General features: G+C 41.9%; 1 protein-coding gene across 1 annotated transcript in view; it reads right to left on the minus strand.

Moving 5' to 3' along the window:
- VKORC1L1 (vitamin K epoxide reductase complex subunit 1 like 1) overlaps positions 1 to 24,481 on the minus strand; it is a 47,414-nt gene extending 22,933 nt beyond the window's left edge. Inside the window, exon 1 of the mRNA XM_001362399.4 lies at positions 24,136 to 24,481. Coding sequence (XP_001362436.1) covers positions 24,136 to 24,326 — 191 coding nt within the window. The 5' untranslated portion in view covers positions 24,327 to 24,481. The remainder of the gene's footprint in view (positions 1 to 24,135) is intronic.
- Between the last annotated feature and the right edge of the window lie 3,232 nt (positions 24,482 to 27,713).

Below are 27,713 nucleotides of genomic sequence, written 5' to 3' on the forward strand. Positions count from 1 at the left end.
GTCCTTACAAATATCATCTCACTTTATCTTATCCACCCTGCAGAAGAGATGCTATTATCTCCATTTTACAGTTAAGGAAATTGAGGCAGACAGTGATTAAGTCGCATTGCTCAAGATCACACCACTAATAAGTGTCTGAGGTCACAATTGAATTCAGGTCTTTCTGACTCCCGACCTAGTGTTCTGCTGCCTTGATCATGGGAAACTTCATTAAATGTAGCAGAAAAAAAAAAGATCTTCCCAATTTAGATGATGATATTCTCTGTATTGGTGTAAGAGAATAATGTACCACCTTTGTTTCAATGGAGCTCTTCTACTTCTGCTTATGTTGCTTACAAGCATTTAAGATTTCTTTAAACAATATCTATATTTCTACCTTTGTTTTGAACAACATGCTCACTGTAATTGCTCATTCCAGGGAGAGCTAAATCTGAAATGAGCAACAAGTAAAATAAATAAACTGAAATCACCACACACACACCCCAACTGCCACATATTTTGGCCTCATCTCTCTTTGGGATGAAGCACCATCAATAACTCTCACGTTCCAGCCATCTAGCTTCCAAGTAACCTTAGATGGGAAAAGAGTGCTTGTTACACTTCCCACTTCTGATTAATATGAAATGTCTTTACAACAATTCAGCAGAGCACAGAGAAAGTATGCAGAGAATCCTTTTGCTTCATAACTACAAATCTAGAGGAGGAGGCCCAGCAATCCCGAATGATGTGCATTAGCATGAAAAGAAAGAAGAGGAGCACTGCAAGATTTCCAAAAAGAACCCATACTTCTGAACAACGCAAAGGGACCACAAAATTCCTATAGATTTTTAAGTCTATCAAATCCTTTCAAACAAGGAAAAGACTTTCATTGTCTCCCAATGACAAGTGCCCTATGACCTCAATAAATGTGAGACTTTAATAGTAGAAACACAAACTCTTATTAAATCTTTGGTCAAAGTCACCTCTCTTCCTAAAAACACGAAGTTATTAAAAAAAAAAAACCTGACCTTCTAACATAAACTCTAATCCTATTTAACTTAATAAATGCTTTGAGATCTGTTATTTCACTAACAGATGACAACCACAAAGATGTAAGCTACTATTAAATCTTTAAATATTTCATGATGACTGCTGCAGTCTTTGTTAAGCCTATACTGATAGCACCTTAACTTTGTTGAGGTCATTTAACATCTGCATGCTTCAGTTTCCTCATATGTAAAATAGGGATAACACCTGCCCTACCTTTCTCATGAGGATATTGGCTAAGGATATTTTTAAAGATAGTTTATTTTTTAAAAGGGAAAACACTATGAATTATCATCATCATCATCAGTAGTAGTAGTAGTAGTAGTAGTAGTAGTAGTAGTAGTAGTAGTAGTAGTAGTAGTAGTAGTAGTAGTAGTAGTAGAACTAGTAATAGTAGTAAAAATAAGTATGCTAAAAATACATCTACTTCCCAAAGTATATCAGGGACACTTAAAAAAAAAAAACTTGCAAAATGCACAAGAATCATCTTCAAACCTCAAGGATGTAGAACTTTTTCTACCGATTAAAAATCAGAAGATCAGTATCCATTTAGAATACTAAGATAAATTGGGGGTTCAGAAGGTCTTAAAATAAAGAATAAATGGAAAGTTCAAGAATCAGTATTGATCCTGATGGAAACTGATTTACACCAACCCCAAATTTCCTCTTATCAAAAGATAAAGGGGTCTATTACACTGTTTGTAAGTTGTGAACACTAATAAACCTGGAAATGTAGACAAGAAAGAACCCTTATCTTGATCAATGACACATGTAAAACGAAGTGGAATTGGTGAGTCAGCTAGGGGAGGGAGGCAGGGGAGGGGAGAGAAAGAACATGAATCATGTAACCATGGAAAAATATTCTAAATTAATTATTAAATAAAATTTTTCAAAAAAAGAAAGAATTCTTAGTTGTTGATAGGTCTGAGTCCTTTCAGTCCATTCCCACTCTTCATGACCCCATATGGGATTTTCTTGGCAAAGATACTGGAGTGATTTGCCATTTCCTTCTCTAACTCATTTTACAGATGAGGAAACTAAGGCAATCAGGAGTGACTTGCCTAAAGTCACATAGCTAGTGAGTGTCTGAGGCCAGATTTAAGCCAGGAAAATGACTCTTCCCAATTTCAGACCTGGCACTTTATCCACTGAACCACCTAGTAGCCAAAGAACCCGTACATTTCTCTATAATACTAACTACATACTTTCAAAGAATTTAACAACAGTAATATATTCTCCAAATTACAAAAAGTCAATCCACCATAGCAGGTGGTTTATTCGGGGGTCCATCTTTTAGCAATAAGTTACACAGCTTCATTTTGCTTGTAAAACTAACTTGTGCTAGAAGGATTTAATTTATACTACCAGTTGATTATAAAAAATGGAGTTAACACTCAAGTTGATTACAGAATGGATCTGCCATGTAAGAGTGGTTACAAAGCATGATTCCAAGGTTTCTCAATAGCAACATAATTTAATTATTAAAGAGTCAGTTATAAATGGCTTACATCAGAAAAAGCCAAGAATTTGAGCTAATTCCAGGACCTATGTTCAAACAGTCACCAGGAAACAACACAAATAGACAAGACCAAAAGCCATTACCCAGGGGGCAGCTGGGTAGCTCAGTGGATTGAGAGCTAGGCCTAGAGATGGGAGGTCTTAGGTTCAAATCTGGCTTCAGACACTTCCCAGCTGTGTGACCCTGGGCAAGTCACTTAACCCCCATTGCCTAGCCCTTACCACTCTTCTGGCCTTGGAGCCAATACACAGTATTGACACCAAGATGGTAGGTAAGGGTTAAAAAAAAAAAGCCATTACCCAATGGTAAAGAAGTCAAAGGATATGAACAGTCCTCAAAAGAAATGCCTACTATAGGCCATCACACCAAAGACCTCTCCTAGTCAACATGAAGAGGAATGAATAAAAAACAGATGAATCAAAGATTTCAGGACAAAAGATGAGAGAGGTCCATGTGTGGAGTTAAGGGTGGAAAGAAAGACCCAATAATACATTAATCTGATCCAACCACTCTGAAAAGCAATTATACTAAAGCAAGCAATTAAGAGGATCCATGGCCTTTTGACTCAGTTGTTCCACTCCTAGGCAAAGAAGTCAAAGAAAGTAACCCATATTTAAACAAAATATTCATAGCAGGCTTTTTTTTTATTGTAGCAAAAAACTGGAAATAAAGTAGATGTCCATCATAACTAAACAAATTGTGGTATAAGTGAATATTCTTTTTTTCATACCTGAATATTCTGAAGCATAATGGAATATTACTGCATCATAAGAAATGATGAATATGAAAGTCTATAGAAAAGCATGTGAAAATTTTTATGAATTTCTGCAAAATCAAGTCAGCAAAACCAGGCAAACAACATAAACAATCATAACTTAAAACTGAACTCTGTGAAATTACAGTGACCTAGCTTGGCTTCAAAGACCTAGAAAGAAGCACCTCAATTCTGCTTTGATTAAATGGGGAAATGATGATGGAACACTGCATTTAGGAGGCACTTGACAGATTTGCTGAATGATTTTCTTTGCTATATAAGGGAAGGTACCCTGGATGGGGGCCAACAAAGGGAGGAAAATGGTAAATAAAGGTGATATAGAACCAAAAGCTATCAATGACAGTTTTATATTTGAAAAGAACAAGGTGGAAAAACAATGAGAATGCCACATGTATGTAATCTAAAACCAATCAATACTGAATGGCTTAAACTATTGGGGGGCTGGGGGGAGAACCATTACACATATATTTTCAGAATCTAGTTATTGAAAACAACCTCTTAAAATGCTGCAAAATTAGCCAATGATTTTAATGTCTACTGCCCCTCAAGATTTAGGCAACCTAAACCTAAGAATCTGAATTTAAACAGGAAATAAAAAGGATCAAAGATTTAGAGCTAAAGGGGTGCTTAGAGGTGAACGTTTTTAGAAATGAAGTCCAAGTGAGTTAATACAAATGACCAGCCACCTCCAAACAGCCTGTCTCTAAAATTTCAATCCTGATTGCTCCTCTTATCTCCAGATCCAGCCTGCTGCAACTCACAAAACAGCCTAAGTGAAAAGATCCCAAAACATAATTCCATTGTATTTATTACAATCTGACTTCAATTCCTTGCTTAACTAACCCCCTAAGATCCAAATTCCCAGAGTAGACCTTTTCTGTATCAGTAGGTTGGAGCTGCAACCTTCCCAATTATTTCAGTGCTATAGAAGGAGACAGGTAGTCAGGTCTACTGAGTCTGCAGTCAGGGATCATTTGTCCTGGTAGTTAAGTGACCCCATGGCATTTTCTGCTGTAACCATCAAAACTCTGGGCAGAAGAGCCTAGAGCTAAGGCCATGAAACACAGCCTCCTACTCCCTGTGAAGCAGGTGGTGTTAAGCCTATTTCAACATGACTTTTAAAAGTGTATGGTTGAATATATAGGATTTTATTTTGTTTTATATGGAATTGTGCTTAAATCAAGGGATACCTATCTCAAAATAATTTTTATGAGTTTATTAAATAATTTAAAGCATTACAACCTGAGCCAAAAGAAACCAAAGTCCAAAGAAATATATGTCCAGTAACTACTCTATTAAAGAAAAAAGATGCAATCATTCCAGTGATACACTTCATCAGAACTTTCCTAATCACTCAAAGAAGTGACTTAGAGATAAATAGAAACAGGGAAGCAATTTGGGTTGGTGTTTGCTCCAAATTCTAGGTCCTTGGACAAGCCCCTTATTAGGTTCATCACTGGTAAAATGAAAAGACCTACCAGATGAGCTCTAAGGTCCCTTTCTAACTCTATGATCTTTTGACATCGCATCTCTACAAAAAAATATTAAGAAAAACAAGCTAAACTGAAATGTGCCCAAAACATTCATCATGAATCAGAGGCTTACAGCAAATGGAGAGGAAGGTTGAGTTAGGTTCATGAAAGAGGAAGGGCAGAAACTGAGCCTGGAGAGAGGCAGGAAAACTTTGGGTCAGGGCAAAATGAAGGAAACTCTGGAGGGAGTAATGGGAGAGAAGGAAGAGGAAAAGGGCAGAGATAATTCCAGGTTATGGAAAAAGATCAAGCTAGTGAGTAAGGAACACAGATTCATCCATTTCCAACATCATCTTACGGATAGCTTGGAATCCATTGCATTATCCTAGCCCCACTAGGATGACATATCTCAAAGAACTGTCAGCAGTTTTACCCACAGGGTCTGCCAAGATGAGCTAATATGATATGTCATTATGACAGCGCAGTCCAAAGAGAGAATGCATGTTGGCGTCTGCTAGTAGATGTGGCCAGAAAAAAGGAGGAGAGAAGACCCTGGACAGATCATATTTGGATTCCTGGGTTCAGGTCTAAGCAAGAAATTATTAGGAAGGCCACAGGTCCAGAGGAGGGTGACCAATCGAAGTGGAGGAGGAGCTAGAAAAGCTGCCACCATTCTATTCAATTCAACAAGTTTTTATTAAAATGGCTATGTGCCAGATGCTTTGTCAAACAGAAAGGATAAGAGAAAACACCCCCCCCCCCAAAGAAAAAAACACCTAAATGAGCTCTTGGAGAGAAGACTTCAGAGAAGAATAAATCTTGTTTACAATGATCCCAGAGGGCAGCCTAAGGGGGAAAAAAAGAAGAAGAAAGTACAGGTGCTGATCTTGGCTTAATAAAAGGGGGAAAACCATCTCAACTCCTCCTAGGTATGCAAATGTGGAATGTACTGCTGCAGACAGCCACTCACTAGGCCAACTGTAGATGAGATGAGATGAGATGAGATGAGATGAGATGAGATGAGATGAGATGAGATGAGATGAGATGAGATGAGATGAGAGAGAGAGAGAGAGAGAGAGAGACAGAGACAGAGAGAGAGAGAGAGAGAGAGAGAGACAGAGACAGAGAGAGAGAGAGAGAGAGTGTGTGTGTGTGTGTGTGTGGAACACTTTTGTGTGTATGTAACACTTTTTGGGCCCTTCTATAATACCCACATATGAAGCCCAAAATTCCTCTACCACAGGGAAAAGCTTAAATTTGTCATTCTTATATCTAAATTAAGTTAGTAAAGCCTTAAAATGCACATTATTAATATGAATGAGTTCCATTAAAGCACAACCAGCCAATTAAGCAACAAGTCCAGAAATGGGTTTCAGATTCTTTTGTTTTACAAAGAAACAAAGTAAAGAGTTTGAATCTGAATGATTTTTTTTGTGGAGTAGAAGGGTATAGAAGGAGCTAAACTGACTTAAAAACCTTCCCAACTTTGCCTAAGGTTGGCCTCATTCACTTTCAAATTAGAAGAAACAGAAGATGTGTCTGAAATGCCTGCGACACCTGCTACAAAAGATAGTTCTGCTCATTTTTTAAAAATGAAAATTATTCTCTAAGTAAATTAGGTGAACACAGAAGAGTATACCTGTCAGATCTTTGGGAAAGGAAAGATTTCAAGACCAAGCAAGAGGTAGAAAAAAAATTACAAAATATAAAATAAATTATTTTGATTATATTAAGTTAAAACGTTTTTGTACAAACAAAACCAATGCAACCAAAATTAGAAGGGAAGCAACAAATTGGGGGGGGGGGGGATCTTTATAGCAAAAACCTGACAAAGGTCTAATTACTCAAATATATAAAGAGTTAAATCAATTGTACAAAAAAATAAGCCATTCCCCAATTGATAAATGGGCAAGGGACATGAATGGGCAATTTTCAGATAAAGAAATCAAAACTATCAATAAGCACATGAAAAAGTGTTCTAAATCTCTTATAATTAGAGAAATGCAAATCAAAACAACTCTGAGGTACCACTTCACACCTAGCAGATTGGCTACCATGACAGCAAATGGAAGTAATGAATGCTGGAGAGGATGTGGCAAAGTTAGGACATTAATGCATTGCTGGTAGAGTTGTGAATTGATCCAACCATTCTGGAGGGCAATTTGGAACTATGCCCAAAGGGTACTAAAAGACTGTCTGCCTTTTGATCCAGTCATAGCACTGCTGGGTTTATACCCCAAAGAGATAAGGAAAAAGACCTGTATAGAATATTCACAGCTGCGCTCTTTGTGGTAGCAAAAAATTGGAAAATGAGGGGATGCCCTCCAATTGGGGAATGGCTGAACAAACTATGGTATATGTTGGTGATGGAATACTATTATGCTCAAAGGAATAATGAACTGGAGGAATCCCATGTGGACTGGAACAACCTCCAGGAATTGATGCAGAGTGAAAGGAGCAAAACCAGGAGAACATTATTATACACAGAGACTGATACACTGTGGCACAATCCAATGTAATGGACTTCTCCATTAGTGACAATGCAGTGATCCTGAACAACTCAGAGGGATTTACGAGAAAGAACACTATCCACATTCAGAGGAAAAATACAAAAGGGAGCAAAAACACAAAAGAAAACAACTGCTTGATTACATGGATTGATGGGGATATGATTGGGGATGTAGACTCCAAATGATCATCCTAGTGTAAACATCAACAACATGAAAAAAGTTTTTGGCCAAAGATACATGTAAAATCCAGTGGAATTGCGAGTCAGTTATGGGAAGGGGGATAGGGGAGGGAAGGGAAAGAATAGGATTCTTGTAACCAAGGAATAATGTTCTAAATTGACCAATTAAATAATTATATATAATATATATATAAATATATATATAAATAAAATAAAATAAACCAACTAAACCAAGAGAATATTATACCCAGAGATGGATACACTGTGGTACAATCCAATGTAATGGACTTCTCTACTAGCAGCAATGCAATGATCCAGGACAATTCTGAGGGACTTATGAGAAGGGATACTATCCACATCCAGAGAAAGAACTGTGGGAGCGGAAACAGAGAAGAAAAACAATAATTGGGGATGTAGACTCTAAATGATCACCCTAGTACAAATGTCAATAATATGGAAATAGGTCTTGATCAAAGACACATGTAAAACCCAGTGGAATTGAGCATTGGCTATGGGGAAGGAGGTGGGAGAGGGAGGGGAAGAACATGAATCATGTAACCATGGAAAATTTTTCTTAATTAATCAATTAAATAAAATTTTTTTAAATGAAAATTATTTCACTACAAAGCTATTTCTAAATCAAAGTATCCCAATAATCTACTAACCTTAGAGTAGGAGCAAGTGATAAATAAGCCTAGGAGGAACTCAAAGGAAATTGGAACTGGAATTGAATGTTAAGTTCCTTGAGGGCAGAGACTGCCTTACCTTCTCCTGGAACATAATAAAACAATTGCTGATCAATAAAGAAAAATCAAAAAGAATCGATCAGCTCCAAGGTTGGTTTTTAAACAGCCAGGAGGCCTGGCTCTGACAAAATTAGATGTTCTCCCCTGAGTAAAGGAAGGACTTTCTATCACTTCTCAATATAAACACCCAGTAAAGACCAGGTAAGGTGATGACCAAAAAACTATCTGATGAAGCAGGACATCATTACAGAGTGTGTTACTTTCTTTTTTCTTTTTAAACCCTTACCTTCTTTCTGTCTTAGAATCAATATTATCAATTCCAAGGCAGAAGAGCAGTAGTAAGAGCTAGACAAGTGGGTTAACTGACTTGCCCAGGGTCACCCAGCTAGAAAGAGTCTGAGGCCACATTTGAACCCAGGACCTCTGGTTTCTAGGCCTAGCCACTCAGTCACCTAGCAGCCCCCAAGTGTATTACTTTCTGGATGGTCTTCCCTATAAGAACTACAGAAGCAAAAGCTACTGAGGCATGCTTCTGCTTTACCATCAAGGAAACTGGAAAGAGGAAAAGCCTCAAACCTCAGACCATTGCAGAGACAGGTTTAGGATTTCAATAACAGACAGAATCCTGGGGGATGAAACTCCTCCTCACCAAGGGAGGCAGCTCCTCTTTTTTTCCCTTTAAACCCTTACCTTTTATCTTAGTTTCAATTCTAAGACAGCAAGGACCAAGTAATTGCAGTTAAGTAATCTGTCCAGGATCACAGGAAGTGTCGGAGGCCAAACCTGAACCCAGGTCCTCTTGACTATATATAAGGTGAGGTCTCTATCAAGGCCCAATGCCTCTCTGAGATGACATTAAGAGAAGTAATTTGTCCAGAACAAGGGAAGTGATAGCTCCCAGATGGTGATGACAAAGTCTTGTCAGACCACACCTATAGGTGTGTACTCAGTTTGGAGCACCAGAATTTAAGGGCACTGATGGGCTGCAGTGGTCCTACATCTCTCTCTGCTTATCTCCCTCCATCCTTGTATTACCAAAGCCCATCTCCAACAGAATGTCCTGGAGAACACATCATCTCCCCCTCCCCCCCCCCCCCCCAGCTGCCTTCTTCCTGATTTTTGCTTTACTGATGAATACATCTTCATTCTTCCAGGTTCACAACACTGGCCCTTCCTTCCCCCTTCCATTGCATCTTTGCCAAATCTGATTAATTCTACCTCCACAGTGTGTGTCTCGTGGATCACTTTCTCCCCATTCACAACACAAGGCTACCATTCTAGTTCAAGTTCTCATCACCTCTGACCTGAATTACTGCAAGAGCCTTTTAATTGGTCTCCTTGCATGCAGGCCACACAGTTACTAGGGAGACAGGCCTAAAGCATGGGTCTGACCAGGTCCTTGACTTGCTCAAGAAGCCTCAGGGGAGTCCCTCTATCTTTCCACAAGGATAAAAAAAATGAAGGTTCGCCTATTTGGCTTTAAAGGGCCTTCATAATCTGTATCCAGGTTCTCTGTGCATTATTGCTCTTCCCACATTTAACATTCCAGTCACACTGGCCCTGCTTGCTACTTCCCAAAAGTGACCTTCTATCTCCAGCCTCCATATCCTTGCCTAGATTATTCCATAGACATGGAGGGGGCTCCCTCAATCCCCTCTACAGTGCCACCTCCTAGAGGAAGTCTACTCTGATTCTACCTCCAAGAAATCAGATTGTTATCTACTTTTTTTTTTAAATAACCTTTACCTTCCATCTTGGAATCAATACTATGTATTGGTTCCAAGGCAGAAGTGTGGTAGGGACGTTAATGGGAGTCAAGTGACTTGCCCAGGGTCACACAGCTAGGAAGTTTCTGAAGTCAGGTTTGAACCTAGGACCTCCTTTCTCTAGGCCTGGCCCTCAATCCACTAAGCCACCCAGCTGCCCCCTGCATCTATTTTTAATTTCATATTCTATGTACATGTCCCCTCACCCACCCCCACAGAATGTAAACTCTTGGAAGGAAGGTACTGGTTTGCCTTTACATTCCCAGGGGCACAGAGAGCAAGAAGGCAGGGAGGGGACAGAAGACCATGCAGTTAAGAGAATGTATAAGGAATGGAGAATGTGAAGCATGCAGAAGAAACTTGGGGAGAAGATGAGAGTAGTCTCCAAGTGTCCAAGAGCTGTCATGTGGAAGAGGGTTGCTTAACTCAGACTAGAAACAATGAGGTGTCCACCCAGGCTTTAGGCTCTAGAGTTGGGAAAACTTCCTAGCCTGTTTTTGAGAGGATTCTTGGTTAGCAAAAGACTAGATAGATGCCCTGCAGTGTGATTCCAAAGCCCAGGAAAGGTTATCTTGATATGCATATATGGGAGAGGAGGGAAGGCTTCTCAAGATTCCAAGGCACCTAGTGAAAAAGCTGGCTCTTTCCAGGATATTTTCTAAAGAGACTAGCCTCAGGAGAGACTTCCCCAAGTCCTAGGCTTTGTTGAGGCCAGCTAAGGACCAACTCTCTGGGTCCTAGTTTTGAGCCAGGGGCTGGGAGTAAATTATTTAGTGTTTAGGCTTACCTTATCCTCTCTCTCTGATTTCTTACTTCACTCTTTCTACATTTTGTATATAAATTGTAAATAAAATCTCTTTGGAATTAATTAAAATTCCTGATGACCAAACTCTTAAATAATCAAGTCTTTTCCCTTTAAAAATTAACACCTTTTCCCCCTTACCTTGATTTCTTTATCTGAAAATTGCTTTATCATGTCCTTTGGCCATTTGTCAACTGGGTAATGACTTTTATTCTTAGTTTGACTCAGTTCTCTTATGTATTTGAGAGGTAGGGCCTTTGTCAGAGATACTTACTATAAAATTTTCCCTGGCTTTTGGCTTTTATTCTAATTTGGTTGTATTGATTTCATTTGTGCAAAAACTTATTAATTTCATATGTAAAAAAAAAAAAGATTCTAAGGCACCTGGTCCAGTTCAGACTCTAATTTCCCAAAGGGGAAAGGAGAGATGAGGAGTACAGAAGCCTGAGGTCCTGTGGCCACATATTCAAGTTCCTTTTGGAGCCTTTTCAGGAGCAGATCTTTCTGTATAGCATCAGTGACCTTCATTTGTATCTCCAACTAAGACTGGAAATCAGTGGCTTACTGCAGTGAACCTTCACTGTTTTGAGTTTTCACTCTTTAAGAGGCAGAAGATAGATCAGGCTCCTCCTACAAAGCTGTGGGGGTCAATTCCTAGAGCCAAAGGAAAACCTTTAAGCCTTGATCTAGGTGGACAATGGAAAAATCACCTGAATCTCTGGTTCTGAGCTTCATCTTATAAAAGAAAGGGCTATGCTCTTAAATATGTCTTGAAGGAATAAAGAGTATTCTGAGAGGTAGAGTGGAGGGATCCAACAACCAAGACAAAACCCCAAGTTTGAGGAACAATGGCTTGACTCTTAGGGAAGAAAGATAAATTAGGACCAGGACATGGCTACAAACAGAAGATACTGGACTATTTATGTAGAGGCACAGAGAACTACTGGAATTTATGAAGCAAGAAGAGTGATAGGACCAGATCTCCAGTTTAGGAAAATGATTTTAGCAGTTGTGTAGACAATTAGGCTACTGAAATAGTCCAAAAGCAAAATTATGAGGGTAGGAAATAGGGTACAATCCATTTGCCTAGAGAGAAGGGACTGGATAGGAGACACTTAGGGAAGAAGAAATAGCAAGATTAGAGAAATACAAAAGAAGGTGAGTTTGGGAAAGGGAGCAGAGTGAGATAATCAGTGTAGAGACAAGGGGAAGGGAGAGAAGAGTATATTATGAAGGCAGAAGGGATAGGATTTAGCATTGGGGATGAGAGGGATATAAGATAATTTATACTATACTTTAAATTCCTAAAGAATAAGGACTAAATCTATTTTCTAGATCCAAATCCAATTAAACTGGCCTATCTGCTTTGTTGTTCAGCCATATCCAACTCCTTGTGACTCCATTTGGGGTTTTCTTGGCAGATTTTGCCATCTCTTTCTTCAGCTCATTTGACAGATCAGGAAACTGAAGCAAATGACTTGCCCTGAGCCACACTGCTAGTAAGTGGCTGGTGCTGGATTTGAATGCAAGGCTTTTCAGAGCCCAGGCCCAGCAACCTATGCATTATGTCTCCCCCTAGCTGCACCGTTTGCTACTGTTCTCTAGCTATAATATTCCATCTCCCTCTGGGTGCATTTGCACAGGTGGTCAGGTCTTCAACCTGTGTTGAAGATAAAGGGTAGTCTCCCTTTATCTTCAAACCCCTAGGTCTAATTCAGTATTTAGCTCAAAGGCCACATTCTTCAAAAGGCAGCCTTTTCGGGTTTTCTCAGTTGTTAATGACTGCTCAAAATCCTTTCCTAGATATCTTTATTTCTCTCTGAATGAGCTGTCTTCCCGTAAGAGGAATGGAAGTTCCTCAAGGGCAAGGACTAACTCTCAGTGTCTAGTAAACAGCTGGCTGGGGTTTGTCCTTCATACTCAAAGGTCTAAAATGACATCACTATTTCGTGGTCATCATACAGTGTCCAATCTTGGCTGATCAGACCACAAGCTCAGAAGGCTCTACCACAGCCTGCGAACAAAGAGCCCATATTGATCAGTAGACAGATTAGCCCATGTTGATTTATTTCATCAACATTTTTAGTAGTATCTCTGATCATAAGCAAACTCCAACTTTCCTCCCAAAAGCCTGTGTAAGAAGGTAAGTCTTTAAGTATCTAGTTCCAAAGAGAATAAATAAAAATGTAAAGTTCTGATCCCTTTGTCTAAAGTACATTGGCTCACAGTAATGTTCTGGGATTGCTAAACTGAGTAACTTCCAAAACCTCAGCATAAAGATAACTTCTCAATGAGCCACAAGATATCCTATTCTGAAAGCCCTTTTATCAACTACTGGTTTCTCTTCATATGCACTATTTACAAATACTGTCAGTTTCCAAGGTACAATGCCAGTCACACAGCCAGTCAACAACCACTGACATAGGAAGCTTATAAAAGAATTATCATCAAATGGTCTTAATTTAGACTCAAATTTACTAAACAAAATTCCACAGAATTGTCCTAGAATAGAAATGAAAGCAACCTATAAATATCTGGCTAGGTATTCAACCAAAAAAGCTTTTGTAATCTCCATTCACTTCATTCATTCATTTAAAACCCTGCCTTAGAATCAAATTTGAACTCCAGACTCCCCAACTCCAAGCTTGGTTCTCTATTCTCTCTCTATTCACAAAGCTACATAGCTGCCCCTACCCACTTTAAAGGGAGAAAATGATTTTAGTTAGCTTTAACTAAAAAAACTTTTTAAAAAGTTATAAGAGATCTAAGTATCCTGATAACTTCAGCCTAAAAGACCACTAAGTTAATTCTAATCAAACAGTCTGGATTTGGATAGTCAATGACAGACACCATATATCATGCAAAGTGAACTTGCAAGTGACTGGTGTTAAAACAAACAAGACAGAATCGCACGGTATGGGAGAAAGAGAAGAATCAAGAGACCAGGATTTATGAAAATGTGTCACAATGCTGATCCAACCATTCTGGAGGGCAATTTAGAACTAAATCCAAAGGGCATGGAACTGTGCATATCCTTTGATCCTGTAATACCACTACTGGGTCTATATCCCAAAGAATTAATTAAAAAGAGAGAGAAAAGGACCTACCTGTTCAAAAATATTTATAGCTGCTTTCTGTGGTGGCAAAGAATTGAAATGAAGGAATGTCCATCAATTAGGGAATGGCTAAACAAATTATGGTATAGGGTGGTGATGGAATACTATTGTGATATGATGATGAACAGGAGGACTTCAGAAAGAACTGGAAAGACCTACATGAACTGATGCGGAGTGAAATAAGCAAAACCAGGACAACATGGTACAGCAATATTGTGGTATGATCAATTGTGATGGACTTAGCTATTCTCAGCAATACAATGATCCAGGACAATTCTGAGGGACTTGTGACAATGCTATCTACCTCAAGAGAAAGAACTGCTGGAGTCGGAATGCAGACCAAAGCATACTGCCCTCCATATTAGCTCATCTCTGGTTTTATTTGGGGGTTCTTTTTTTATGAGTATTCTCTAGCCCTGAATACCGTAAATTCAGCAACCATACACATTGAATGATGCTGGCTGCAACACTTTGCCTTCCTCAAATCTTGGGCCAGCTTTTCTACTCTCCCTTAGCTAAGCACAGGGATGGTCAGAGGAAGATGTCACTACTGTTTGCTATTCCTCTGGCTGCCTAAACTCTCCCTGCAATCCTCCTCTCCTGAGGCCTCATCCCTCCTAAGCCTTCTTCACCTTCAACCAAGAGAGACAATTCCTCCATCCCTTAAGAGTATTTTTCTCCATTTCCAATCTTAAGTCAACAGTTACCAACTCAACCGCATGACTCCACTCTCCCCTGGAGTCACTCTTATCCCCTTGTCCTATTAGCACTCATCCCTTGTCAAGTCTCAGCTCTGTCTTACTTCCACCATCATACTGCTGAATGAAACCCAGAGCAAGTCTTGTAACCATGATGACTGGGATACCAAACAACTGCCTTCACTGCAGCAAGGTGATCCTTTTTAATCCTCTCCAATTGTCTCCAATCTCATTCAAAGATGCTTAGGCCTCTACCTCGACGTCTCCCCTCCTCTTTCTGCAGAGAACTTTACTAAGAAAAATTCAAGCCATTTACTATGAACTCCATCTTCTCTCTGCATTCCCTACTATCTCCTCCTTTCCACAACTCTTATAAGAAGTGGCCCTTCTTGCAAGGCCAAAGACGGGAGGCCAGAGTTCCTTAACAGAAAGCCAGAGGAACTCGGGGCAGAGCTGTTCCCCTATCCCTCTCCATGCTCCTGAGGACATTCCTCACTCCCCCCACCCCTCTGCCCAGCAGCTCAATAGAAGAGCATCTTCCTTCTCCTATCTGGGGTAAGGCACTGGGGGGGGGGGGGGGGGGGGGGGGGGAACAGGGGGACAGAGTTCACATGCTGCATGAGGGTGCAGTGCAGAAGGTAGCCTGTTGTGTCTGTGGTGAAGATGATTCCTGTGGTGGGGTTGGAAAGGATCTTGGTTTGAGGGGAGCAGAGCTCCCAATGTGGCATATACCTGGAGGGGAGCAGAGCACTGGGGCCAATCTCCTCCCCCTCTCCATGCACACCTCTTATCACCTGCCCCCTGCCCAGCAGCCCAATGGGAGTACTTCCTCCCTCTCTTGTCTGAGGGAAGGGGAAGGGGGTCAAGATACTCAATCTGGGGGGTGGGATGGGGCAGGGCCCAGCATTCCATCTCTAAAAGGTTCACCATCACTGTCCTAGAGGAAAACATGAGCCTCTAACTCTACCTTAACAGTCATCCCCTGCTGCCTAAGGTTATGTGGGTAAGTGACTTATCTGAGGCCACATAGCCAGTGTGGGTCAGAAATAAGAGCTTAGTTCATGATTTAAGGCCAAAAGGAACCTCAGGGGAGGTTGGGGGCAGGACCCCTCACCCAAGGTGGCTCAGTGGATAGAGAGAACAGGCCTAGAGACAGGAAGTCCTGAGTTCCTAGCTGTGTGACCCTGGGCAAGTTGCTTAACCCCCAATGCCAGCCCTTACCGCTCTTCTGCCTGAGAACCAATACACAGCATGGTTCTAAAACGGAAGGTATGGGTTAAAAAAAAAAGGAACCTCACAAGTTCTTTCTAGTCCAACCTTTTATTTTACAGATATAGAAACTGAATGCAGAAAAGGTAAATGAATTGTGTAAGGTCACAAAAGCAACAAGTGGAAAAGCAAGGACTTGAACCAAAGTCAAGAACTCATGATTCTTTAAATCCTTCAGAGTCCTTCCCTAGGAATCTCTCTAGTAAAATGTTTTAAAGGTATCAACTTAGGTCACCTCAATATTGAAGTGCTAAAAAATTACTTTTCAAAATGATATACTGAATGACATCAGGTCATCAATAATCACAGGAAATTAGCACATATATAGAATAATATTTACAAAGGCAGTAGGCAAAATAATCTTTGATTTCATTTTTTAAAATTGAATTAGATGTAATTGAAACAACTTTTCAATTACTAAATTAAGAAATCTAGGAATATGTTCTAGAAGTCAGTCAATCAGTCATCATAAATATTGAAGAAGTACTTATTATGTGATGGGACTCAAGCACTGGTATTACAGATTAGAAAAATAAAGTCAGTCCCTGCCCTTCAGGTGCTCACAATCTAACAAGGAAGGACAACACAAAAGAGGAAGCTGGGGGCCATGAACTAGAGGATACATTCAGTGACAATGAAAATTCAAGTAAGAGTAGATATTGTTCCGCCCTCCAAGTCAAAGGGAAGAGGCAAGTGAGAGTGCCAAAGAGGTGCTATCAAAACCAAATCACTCTTCAAGATTATGAAATGTTCATAGGTGTCAATCACAATGAATACTGTATTTCACTAACAATGTCCATTCAGGGAACATTTATTAAGCACCTACTATGTGTCATGCACACTGCTAGATACTGGAGATGCAAAGAAAAAACAGAAGAATCCCTGCTCTCAAAGAGCTTACTTTGGGGAGGTAGGAATCAACAAGAAAATAGAGAAGTAGATATGCTACAATATATACAAATATGTGTGTATACATGCATATATTCAAAATATACATAAACTAAATAGTTTGTTCTTAAAAATAAATTGATGCCTTCTGGCAAGCACCAGGCAATTGAGCTAATAGTATGAGCCTCATTTAGTGATTGCGCTGGAGATAAGACTTAAAGAGAGCAAGGAATTCTACAAGGTGGAAGGAAGGAAGGAATGCCTTTTAAACCTGGAGACCAGACTTTGCACACAGTCTTATTTTAACTTACTCTTGCTTTACTTGAAGAGATTTATGCACAGATAGTATTAATGCAAGACAATCCATGGGTCAGAAGTACAGTTCCAGACAAGTCCTCTCCCCAAGTCAGAGGAGAGACTTTTTCTCAAGGAAGGCTTTCTGGAGGGAAGTGGTGGCACTGAGCTGAGCTGAGAGCCTTGAAGGCAGACAGATCACGAAGTTAGTAAAGCTGGCAAGGGGGCACATTCCAGACTAGTGTCCATGCATGGGTGGGAGATAATAGCCTGCTGAGAACCAGGAACAGCAGGAAGTCCAGTTTAATAATGGAAGAAGTGGTATGGAAAGTACAGAATTTAATGGATCACAGGACTAAAGAGCTGGAAAGGAAATTGGAAGTCACCTCAAGCTTTTAAAGTTTATTGAAGACTTTTGTTTAAAAAAGATATAATTAATCATTTCCAGATACAGGTTACATACACATAGACACACAACCCTGTGAGAATCTACCAGAACTCCCCACCTGTAGCCCTGATCTTCCTTGTACACTTGAGGGTCAGGGTCTTAATTACTCCCAGATCCTTTGAAATCAATGGTGATTACAAGCATTTAATCAGAGATAGGTGTGCCTAAAGATCTTTTCACAGGATGAACCTGTCATCCTTGTGCCTATTATCTTCTGGTTTTGCTGTAGTCTCTATCACTTAAAAATCAGCCCATATGTTTCTAAGTCCCCATTTCTCAAGGCCCAATAATATTTCAAACTATGCACATTTCAATGTGTTCATTCTCTACTCTTCCCTGCCAAAATCGGCATTTGCCTTTTCTTCCAGTTTTTTGCTACCATGTTTTGCTGCGAATATTTTGATATCTGAAGCCTATCCTGACTGAATTCCTTGAAGTACCTACCATGTACATGGCATGGATAATATATAGCAAAACATATTATCAACTATTTTTCCCATAATGCCAAACTGTTTTCCAGAATGTTTGGGCCCATTCATGGTTCTCCTACTTGTATATTAGTATTCCTGTATTCTAACTGCCCTCCAGCATTAATTTTATCACGTGGGCCAATTGGATGGGTACTGGTGAAGCTTCCACTATATTAATTTGCAAACAACCTGCACTTTAAAGATAAGGAAACTGGCCTAGATAATGATAAACAGCATGTCCAAGGTCATACTGTAAGTAACAGGGTCCAAATTCAAACCCAAGTTTTCTGCCTTCAAATCCAATGTCCATTGCACTCTCCACGACCTATTTATACACTTGGGTCCCCTAGTCTAGAAGGGACCAACACAGAGCAGGCAACTCAATTATAGGCTGAACAAGATTAAAATGTAACTGGGAAATAGTCAACAAAATAAATACAATAATTCATAGGTAACATTACCTTTTAAAAACTAAGTCAATATTGAGGACAAGGATCCTTATATATAGATTTCTACTGGAGTTTGACAGCTCTGGTTATGATTTTTATTCAAAGTATGGGAAATGGGTAGACATTCAATCCTAGTTTCCTCCTCTTTAAAAGGCAAGAAATAACTGCACTGATTCTCCTAGGAGAGAAATAAGACTAAGATTACCAGAAAGATACTATCCTAGGTCTTGAAATACAAAAGATGTCTCACACCTGTCAAACTTGGTCCCCATATGAAGTTCCTTTCAATCCTGCAAGGCTGATGAGCACTTAATAAATATTAACTGAAGAATATATATTTCTCCTGCTAGGAGGGAACAGGCAAGAGAGGCTACCAGTGAATCTCCTTTCGATCCCGATATTAAAGATATTGCTTAATACTACACTACTGCAATGTCACGAAAACCAAGGATCACCGAAAATTCAGGAACAATGAGGATGTTCTGAACCATTCAAAATCGATGTATTCTACCTTTATCAAGTACCAAATGGCCCAAATCTAGGCTAGTAAATGGTTCTAAAAAGGAATTGCTGGAAAGAGCCAGGACGGCAATTATTCAATTCTATATAATATTAGCTTATTTCGACTAATAATTCTTATTCTATTCACTGTATATATTCATGGGGAAAATGTGATAGGGTAGAAAGAATATTGGGTTGAAGAGTCAGGAGGCCTGGATTCTAGTTCTAAGAGCCAGTAACTCTGACTTATTTGTGGACCTTCATTTTCCCATCTGTAAAAAAATAAGGATAGTATTTGTCCTACCTACCTCACAGAGTTACTATAAGGGTAAAGTAAAATACTTAGATGTGTAGATGTGGTCTACAAATGGAAGAGATATTTTTAAATTAAACAAAAACTAACTCAGGTTTCAAATATCTGTATCTGTAAAGATTATCACTTTTACTTATAATAAAATTTGAAAGCAACAGGATTGCTATATTCTGTATGGAGAAATGATAAACTGCAGAGTACAACTTCTACTTTCTTTTTTAAACCCTTACCTTCCGCCTTAGAATCAACACTATTTATAGGTTCCAAGGTAGAAGAGCGGATTAAGTGCCTTGGCCAGGGTCACACAACTAGGAAGTGCTTAAGGCTACATTTGAACCCAGGACCTGCCATCTCTAGACCTGGCTCTCAATCCACTGAACCACCCAGCCACCCTCAACTTCTACTTTCAATGTTAAGATTATGTTAGTTTGACATTTTTTAGTAATAATTCCCTAAAAGACAAGTTCTGAAATGCAATGAACCCAAGAAATGAAACATTAATTCACAGCATTTCTTCATTATATCCAGGAGTCAGTGTATTAGGCTTTCTAAATCTAATAGTGTAAAAAAATTCAGCTATTATTACACCCCACAGTGGGAAGAGCACTGGCTTGTGTGCTGGAGGTCAGGTTCTCCCAACCCACCTTTCACAATAACAGCCTCCTGGGTAACTTGGGGCAAATCCTTTGACCTCATCAATCAAAAAAAAGGATTAAGTTCTTAACTGTCTAACTGTCTCCAAGTTCCCTTTCAGCTATAGATCTGATTGTATGACCTTCTTCATGTTGAAGTCTCCTAACATTAAAATTGTAGAATTCCTTAGGTTTTTCCCCCTCTAGTTTCCATTTCAAAAAACAAGGGTTGCATAATACCGACATACATATGTATCTATATACACATGTTGTTCAGTCATTTCAGTCTATGACACCCTTTGGGCTTTTCTTGGCAGAGATACTGGAGTAGATTGTCATATCCTTCTCCAGCTCATTTGACAGCTGGAGAAACTGAGGCAAGTGGGGTGAAGTGAGTTTTCCAGGGTCACACAGCTCAGTAAGAGAAGTTTTCCTGACTCCAGGTCCAGCAATCTGTCCACCGCTCCAACCTAGCTGCTCTCCTTTCCCAATACATATGTATAATCTAAATTAATTTTTGTCAAAGTTACAACTAGAACAAGTATTCACATTTCCATGTGATCACAGGTTTAGAGATAGAAGGAACTCAAATTCCTTCAATTTACAGACGAGGAAACTGAAGCACCCAAAGGTTAAATACCTACCCAGGGTCACACTGCTAATATCTGAGGTAGGATTGGAATTTATGGCTTCCAGCCTCTAGTTCTGAGATTCTTACTCTGGAGTCCATGCATAGATTTCAGAGAATCTATGAACTCAGATGGGGAGAATATTTTAATTGTGACTAACCTCTCCTGAAATGTAGTATCTCCTCCAATTGCCTATAAGCATTATCCTGAGTAAGGGGTCATCGACCAGACTGCTACACTATGCCACTTTGATGGTTAAATCAAAGAGAAATCCTTTCTCCAAGCTGGAATTCCCTAGCACGGGTTTTTTTAGAAATCTGGCTCTGTGACTTTACTGGTATCAGGAACACTGTCTCTCACTGCAGAGCAGCAGTGCCTTAATTCTAGCTGCAGCTGCTCAGGGCAGGTAGCAGAGGTGACACTTGAAGCCCTTGTCAGGCCTCCCAGGCCAGCTCTTCTATTCATGCCACCATGCTGATCCCTGCTCACATCTAAGCAGACACAGACACATCATGATCCCAGCCTTCCTTCCAGGCTCTGCTCATCCTAAGCCTTCTACACAGGAGGGCCATTCCTGGTGTCCCAAGCTGTTTCTACCTATCTCTACCTTCCACCCTCCGAAATTACTTTGTATTTCATTTGTTCTTATTGTTCCCTCCCCTACGATAAAATAGAAGTTCCTAGAGGACAAGAATGTTTCATTTTTGTGTATTTATTACCAGGAACTGGTAGAAGAGATCCCACAGGGATATGGGTTTACAACATTTTAAGTCCTGTTTGGTTAGTTCTGGTCCTGAGTACCACCAAGTCAAAGGGAGACACTGAGCAAATTCAGTGTTGTTAAACCATAAATGCTAGGTAAATCTGTCAAATACACAATCACAATCATCATCACTATTATTATTATTATTATTATTATTATTATTATTATTATTCACTCCCTTAGGCCTTAGTTTCCTCATATAAGGGGGCTGGGCTAGATGATTTAAAATCTTTTCTAACCATGATCATCAAAGGCCAAAGGGCACCAAGGCCAAAAGGAATTTCATGGATCACACTTTCTCTTCCAATTACTTTGTTTGGGCAAGATATGGAGGGGATGACTAATCTAATACAAATTTTGCAACCCAAGACTATCCCATAGCACTGCAAAATTGTCAGATCTATAACAACTATATTCTCTCAAGAGGTAGATCACTTGGTACTGTTTTTATATAAAGTGATTTCAGTATCACCCATTTTTTTCTCCTGTCACTCCTCAGAAATAGCTTTAAATGGCCTTTAGCTAAATTCTTATTTAGTGTCAAAGGGTAGGAATTGAACAGCATGTGAACAGTTTTGATGCAATGTGCAGGCCCTGTCATCTTAAGGAAGAAAAAACTTAAATAACTGAAGATTCTATGATTCATTCTATGCCCTCTACAGAAAGGCTGGCTTTTACAGACCACCTATTTTGATGTTTAAAAAAATATTATCTTAGGAGCAGCTAGGTAGCTCAGCAGATAGAAGGCCAGGCCTAGAGAAGATTCTGAGTTCAAATCTGGACTCTTGATACTTCTAGCTGTACAATTCTGAGCAGTTCATCTAATTCCCACTCCCTCACCCTTATCACTCTTCTGCCTTAGAACCAATACACAGTATTGATTCTAAAGCAAAAGGTAAGGTTTAAAAAATAATAATCCTAAGAATCTTTCTAATCCCTATATCATACTTATTCAACTTAGTATACCTATATACTGAGAAACTGGGTTCAAGAGATTAAGCAACTCGGTCACATGAGTTAATATAGGAGAAGGGAAAAAAACTTGAGTCTTCTTAAAAAATCTTACCCTTACTGGCAGCTAAGTAGCATAGTGGATAGACCTCCAGGTCTGGAGTTTAGAGGACCTGGGTTCAAATATGATCCCAGACACTTCCTGACTGTGACCCTGAGCCAGTCACTTAACCTCATTTCCTAGCCCTTGCCTTTCTGTCATGAAGTTATTATTTTGAGTCTAAGAGAGAAAAAAATCTTACTCTTCCTCACCTTCATTCTCCAATTTTATTAGTCTAATAAAAGCTCAAACTTATTCTTCTATACTAGTAATACTGTTAATACTTCTGCGGGGTGACAATATATCTGAATCAAATGACAAAAAAAAATATAACTGGAAGTATGAAACAGATGTTTGTATGTATTTCTACCTTGGCAAAACTCTTAGCCACATTAACTACTAAGAGATAATTAAAACTTAGGTTCAAGCTTCTAAATTCTCCACACTAACTACAAAGAAAAATTATATATCAAGTCACTGACTATCATACATGACCTTTAATAAATCTTTTTTATTAGAAATTATTTATAGAAAGCAGTTAGGTGGCTCAGTAGATTGAAAACCAAGCTTCTGCCTTAGAACCAAGAAAATAGGGGTTAAAAAAAATGAAATTATTTACAACCTATATCATCTCTATGGCAAGTAAAACAACATTCATCTCTTTCCTGGATCTAAACATTCCTCTCCCTACTAGAGGGTTTACTCATTCTTTAACCCATAGAACTTCATCTTTCCCATACATCTAATTCTGTAACCTTAGTTTCAGCCACAACAAACCTACATTCCAAAGTTTTCTGGATTTAGGGCAGAAGGGCCCTCAAAAGCCAGTCAGTCCAATTCCATTTGATAGATGAAGAACCCCAACCCAAACTCAAAGCGCTGCCTCCTTCCACTGCCCCACATCCTTTCTCTCCCAAGGATACACCTTCACTTAGAAGTAGACCACTCCTCCAACATATGGTCATTCCTTTTCAGTGGTCAATTCCTAGTAAGTACAAAATAAAAAATAAATGGGGGAAAAAAGGGCAAAAGCAAAGGCTGGCTAATTTCCTTTTAGACACCTTAGCCAATTCTCCCAAAGAGTAACCTGCTAGGGAATCTTCTCCTGAGAAGTTAAATCTACTCCCGTGGAGCAGAACTCGAGACAAAGCCAGCGCCCAGGACGTCAGAATTCAGTTCTCTACGTGGCCCCTCTCGGGTACTCCAGACAGTGTAGGTGCCCAGCAGTTATGGGGAACGCAATGCTGGAGAATACTACTGAAACTCGTGTGAAGGTTAGGATCCACCCCAGATCCCAATGTCTGTGGCTCAGAGGGAGATCGGAGCCAGGAATCCCAGCAGGGACCGGGCCAGCTTCGGTGCCACCCTTACCACCCACACCTGGGCTCCTCCTCTCAAGTTGGTATCGTCTTCACTGTCCATCAGGAGAACTTGCTCACAATCTACGTAGGGAAAATGAGAGGGGAGCCCCTACCCCAGGGGTCCCCGCCGCTATAGTCTCCCTCGATCCCTCCTGCCAAGACAACCGCGACTACAGGAGATGAGGGGAGTGTCGTGGAGGGGCAAGGTCACGCTCGCGGGTGGGAGGCAGGTTCAGCTTCTTGGGGCGTCCTCAGACAAGAAGAGCCTAGGATACTCGCGGCGCCCCGCACCCCACCCACGGCCCGGCGCCCCCTGCGGCGGCACAGGGAGGGGCCACCTGTCCGGGTAGGGGGCCCCTTACGGCGCGATCCAGTCGCCCCTTCCCCTCCCCCTCCAGGGGCCGCCGCCTCCTCCTCCTCCTCCTCCTCCTCCTCTCCCGCCAGCTCGGGCCGCATACCTGGACAAGAGAGCGGCGGAGCAGCGCACCCAGGCCCCCAAGTCGCACAGGGCCTGCGCCTTGGGGTCCTGCTCCTTCTCGCGCTCCACGTGGTAGGCGTACAGGGAGAGCAGGATGCCGGCGGCGCACACGGCGCACCGGGCCGCCCGCTCCCAGCGCGGCACCGACACCCGCAGCACGGGCGCCGCCATCTTCCGCCGCCCGATCCTCCTCGGCCGCCTCAGCCGCCGCTCCCCTCCGTCTCAGCCGCCGCCGCCACCGCCGCCGCCGCCGCCCGCCGGGGCCCGATCCAGCCTCAGCCCCAGCGCCAGCCCCCGCCCCAGCCGCCGCCGCCGCCTCCTCGGCCGCCGCCGCCTCTACCGCCTCCTCCGCGGCCGCCGTTGCCGCCGCCGCCGCACGCCGCCGCCACCGCCGCCGCCGCGCCCCATTGGCTCAGCCGCCGCCGCCGGGCCCCGCCCCCTGACGGCGCGCGGACGGGACGGGCCCGCGGGGCGGGGAGGGAGGGAAGAAGAAAGATGGGAGGGGGAAGAAGTGGGCAGCGCGCGCCTCGCTCCTCCCTGCGCCCGCCCCCGCCCTGCAGCTCTGGCCCAGCGCGGCTCCGCCCAAGAGAGGGAGAGGCCGTTGGGAGGGGCTGCGGCTAGGGGGCGCGCGCCCGAGGGGCGGGCAGTACTGGGACGAGGGCGGGGGCCGTACTGCACCAATGCCCGCGCGACTTCACTACCCCAGCTGCGGGACCCAATCCCCGGAGAGGACGACACAGTTCGCTGTTCCCCGCCCACGGGAGTCCGTGTCCTTACCCAGAAATGAATGGGGACCCTCGGGGCCGCAGGCGCACCCTTCTTCCCTCCCAAGTATCCCCTCCCCCTCCAGAGTATCCCTCACCCCATCCCATTGCTCACTAACATAGCATCCCAGTCCACCCCCTCCCCCACCGCTCCATCCTTCTTGAGCATCCCTGACACCTCCCCCCTTCCCCATCCTCACCTCCATAACATCCCAAGCCACCACCTATCCCCACCCGCATCCTCCCTCTCCAGAGCATCCCCGCAGCCCACGTCCAGGGTTTAGAGCCTCGAGCCTGGAAGCCTCCTCCCCCTGGGACTGACCCTCTACTGTACGGCCTTTGGCGAGTCACTGTCTCTTAGGCACCTTCGCTCCTGGGCGGGCTAGAAAGCCGGTGGGGAAGCCCTGAATTCAGACCCTGCCTCAGACACTATCTGAGCGACTCCCAGAAAGCCGCTTAATCCTGTTCAGCCTCAGCTTCCTCACCTGCAAAACCTTACACGGACCCCAGGATCCAATGACCCTAGGCTCCTAGACGACCTCTACTCCTTGCCCTTGCCCTGGCTGTGCCCCATGCCTGGCAATCATTCCCCTTCCTGACTGCCCTTCAAGTCTCAGCTCATCTACAAGACGAAGCCTTTCCCAATCCCCTTAGCCCTAGTGCCTTCCCTCTGAGATCGCCTCCCTGGCCGTGCTTTACAGGCTAGCCCACTCGATCCTCACAAACAACCTCAGGGAAGTAGGGGCATTTATTAGGCACCTGCCGTGTGCCAAGTACTGGGCCAAGTCTGGAGAAAGGTAAACACTTGGAGGAGGTCACATTTTAAAGCGAGAAACGTGAAGACAATGGTCATACAACATGCATTCACAATCAATGCCTTTGAGCTCCCTGAACACAGCAGCCCAACCAAAGACTCAGAAATCAGGCTTGGGTTTTTTTTCCTTTGAGGAACTTACCATCTGGAGGGCTTGCTTAGTGGAGAACTGTCCTACTTTTTAATTTATATGTCAAATGGAGTTTTCTGAGGTTCCACTGCCATCTTCAAGAGCATATTTAGGGACACTCTATAAATGAATGTATGAGGCTTGGACAGGAAAAGTTATTAGAAAGGGGGGTGGAGAGAGACAGACAGACAGAGACAGAGACAGAGAGACAGACAGAGAAAGAGAGGAAGAAAGAGGGAAAGGAAGAGAGAGAGGAAGAGAGAGAGAGAGAGAGAGAGAGAGATAGAGGGAGAGGCTGAAAAGGAGTATACAAGTCAGAATCTTTTTCTAAAAAATAGTAGATGATTAATAAATGCTGTTCCCTTCCCCTAATTCACAATGAAGCCACGACCTCTGGTTCCATTGGTTTGGCCTTTAGGGAAAGCTGCCTGCCAAGCATTTTCTACTAAGAATGCCTGCAAGGGTCAACTTAAGGGTGTGGCAATCAGCTGGAGGCTTGTCAGCTGCCTGTCCACATGCCTATGAGGCTACAGAGCCATGGAAAAATCCTCCTACCTATAGCCCTAGAAAATAGACAGCCACCAACTGCAAAGGGCTATGGGGGTCTCACAGACAGTAGGTCCAAATGGCATCTCCCCATGCCAAGGAAAAGACATTCCACTTTTGTTCCTTCATTGTTAGGGAGCAGGGTGGCCAGTGGTACAATTATGATTGAATTGTGATAAGTAGGACACCTGCAGGGAAGTTAGCCCTCTTCATTCTGGTCAGTTGTTCTGTCTTCTGTCATCCAGGTGATGTTTCCTTGTCCTGCCCACCCCACCAATATTCTGGTTTAAAAGCCAGATCCTCTTTTAAAAGATACTGGGGGCAGCTAGGTAGCTTAGTGGATTGAGAGTCAGGCCCAGAGATGGGAGGTCCTGGGTTCAAATGTGGCCTCAGACACTTCCTGGCTGTGTGTGAACCTGGGCAAATCACTTGATTCCAAGTCAGTATTGATTCCAAGACAGAAGGTAAAGGGAAAGAAAGAAAGAAAGAAAGAAAGAAAGAAAGAAAGAAAGAAAGAAAGAAAGAAAGAAAGAAAGAAAGAAAGAAAGAAAGAAAGAAAGAAAGAAAGAAAGAAAGAAAGAAAGAAAGAAAGAAAGAAAGAAAGAAAGAAAGAAAGAAAGAAAGAAAGAAAGAAAGAAAGAAAGGAAGGAAGGAAGGAAGGAAGGAAGGAAGGAAGGAAGGAAGGAAGGAAGGAAGGAAGGAAGGAAGGAAGAAGAAAAGGAAAGATCCTCTCTTTTCCTCATAGATGCTGGTCAGATGGCAGCAAGATGGGACTGGAGTCAGGAAGAACCAGGTTCAAATTCAGGCTCAGACATACTAGCTTATGTGACCTTGGACAAGTCATTTAACTCTATTTGCCTCTGTTTCCTTACTTATAAAAGGAACTGGAGAAAGAAATGGCAAATTGTTCCAGTAATTTTGCCAAGAAATCTCCAAATGTCCAGCCATAGCACTGCTGGGTCTGTACCCCAAAGAGATAATGGAGAAAAAGATTTGTACAAGAATATTCATACCTGTGCTCTTTGTGGTGGCCAAAAACTGGAAAACGAGGGGATGCCCATCAATTGGGGAATGGCTGAGCAAATTGTGGTATATGTTGGTGATGGAATACTATTGTGCTAAAAGGAATAATAAAGTGGAGGAGTTCCATGGAGACTGGAACAACCTCCAGGAAGTGATGTAGAGCGAGAGGAGCAGAACCAGGAGAACACTGTACACAGAGACTGATACACTGTGGTATAATCAAACATAATGGACTTCTCCATTAGTGGCGGTGTAATGTCCCTGAACAATCTGCAGGGATC

This window comes from Monodelphis domestica, chromosome 2 (genome assembly GCF_027887165.1).
Source record: "Monodelphis domestica isolate mMonDom1 chromosome 2, mMonDom1.pri, whole genome shotgun sequence".
In the NCBI taxonomy this organism is placed as follows: Eukaryota; Metazoa; Chordata; class Mammalia; order Didelphimorphia; family Didelphidae; genus Monodelphis; species Monodelphis domestica.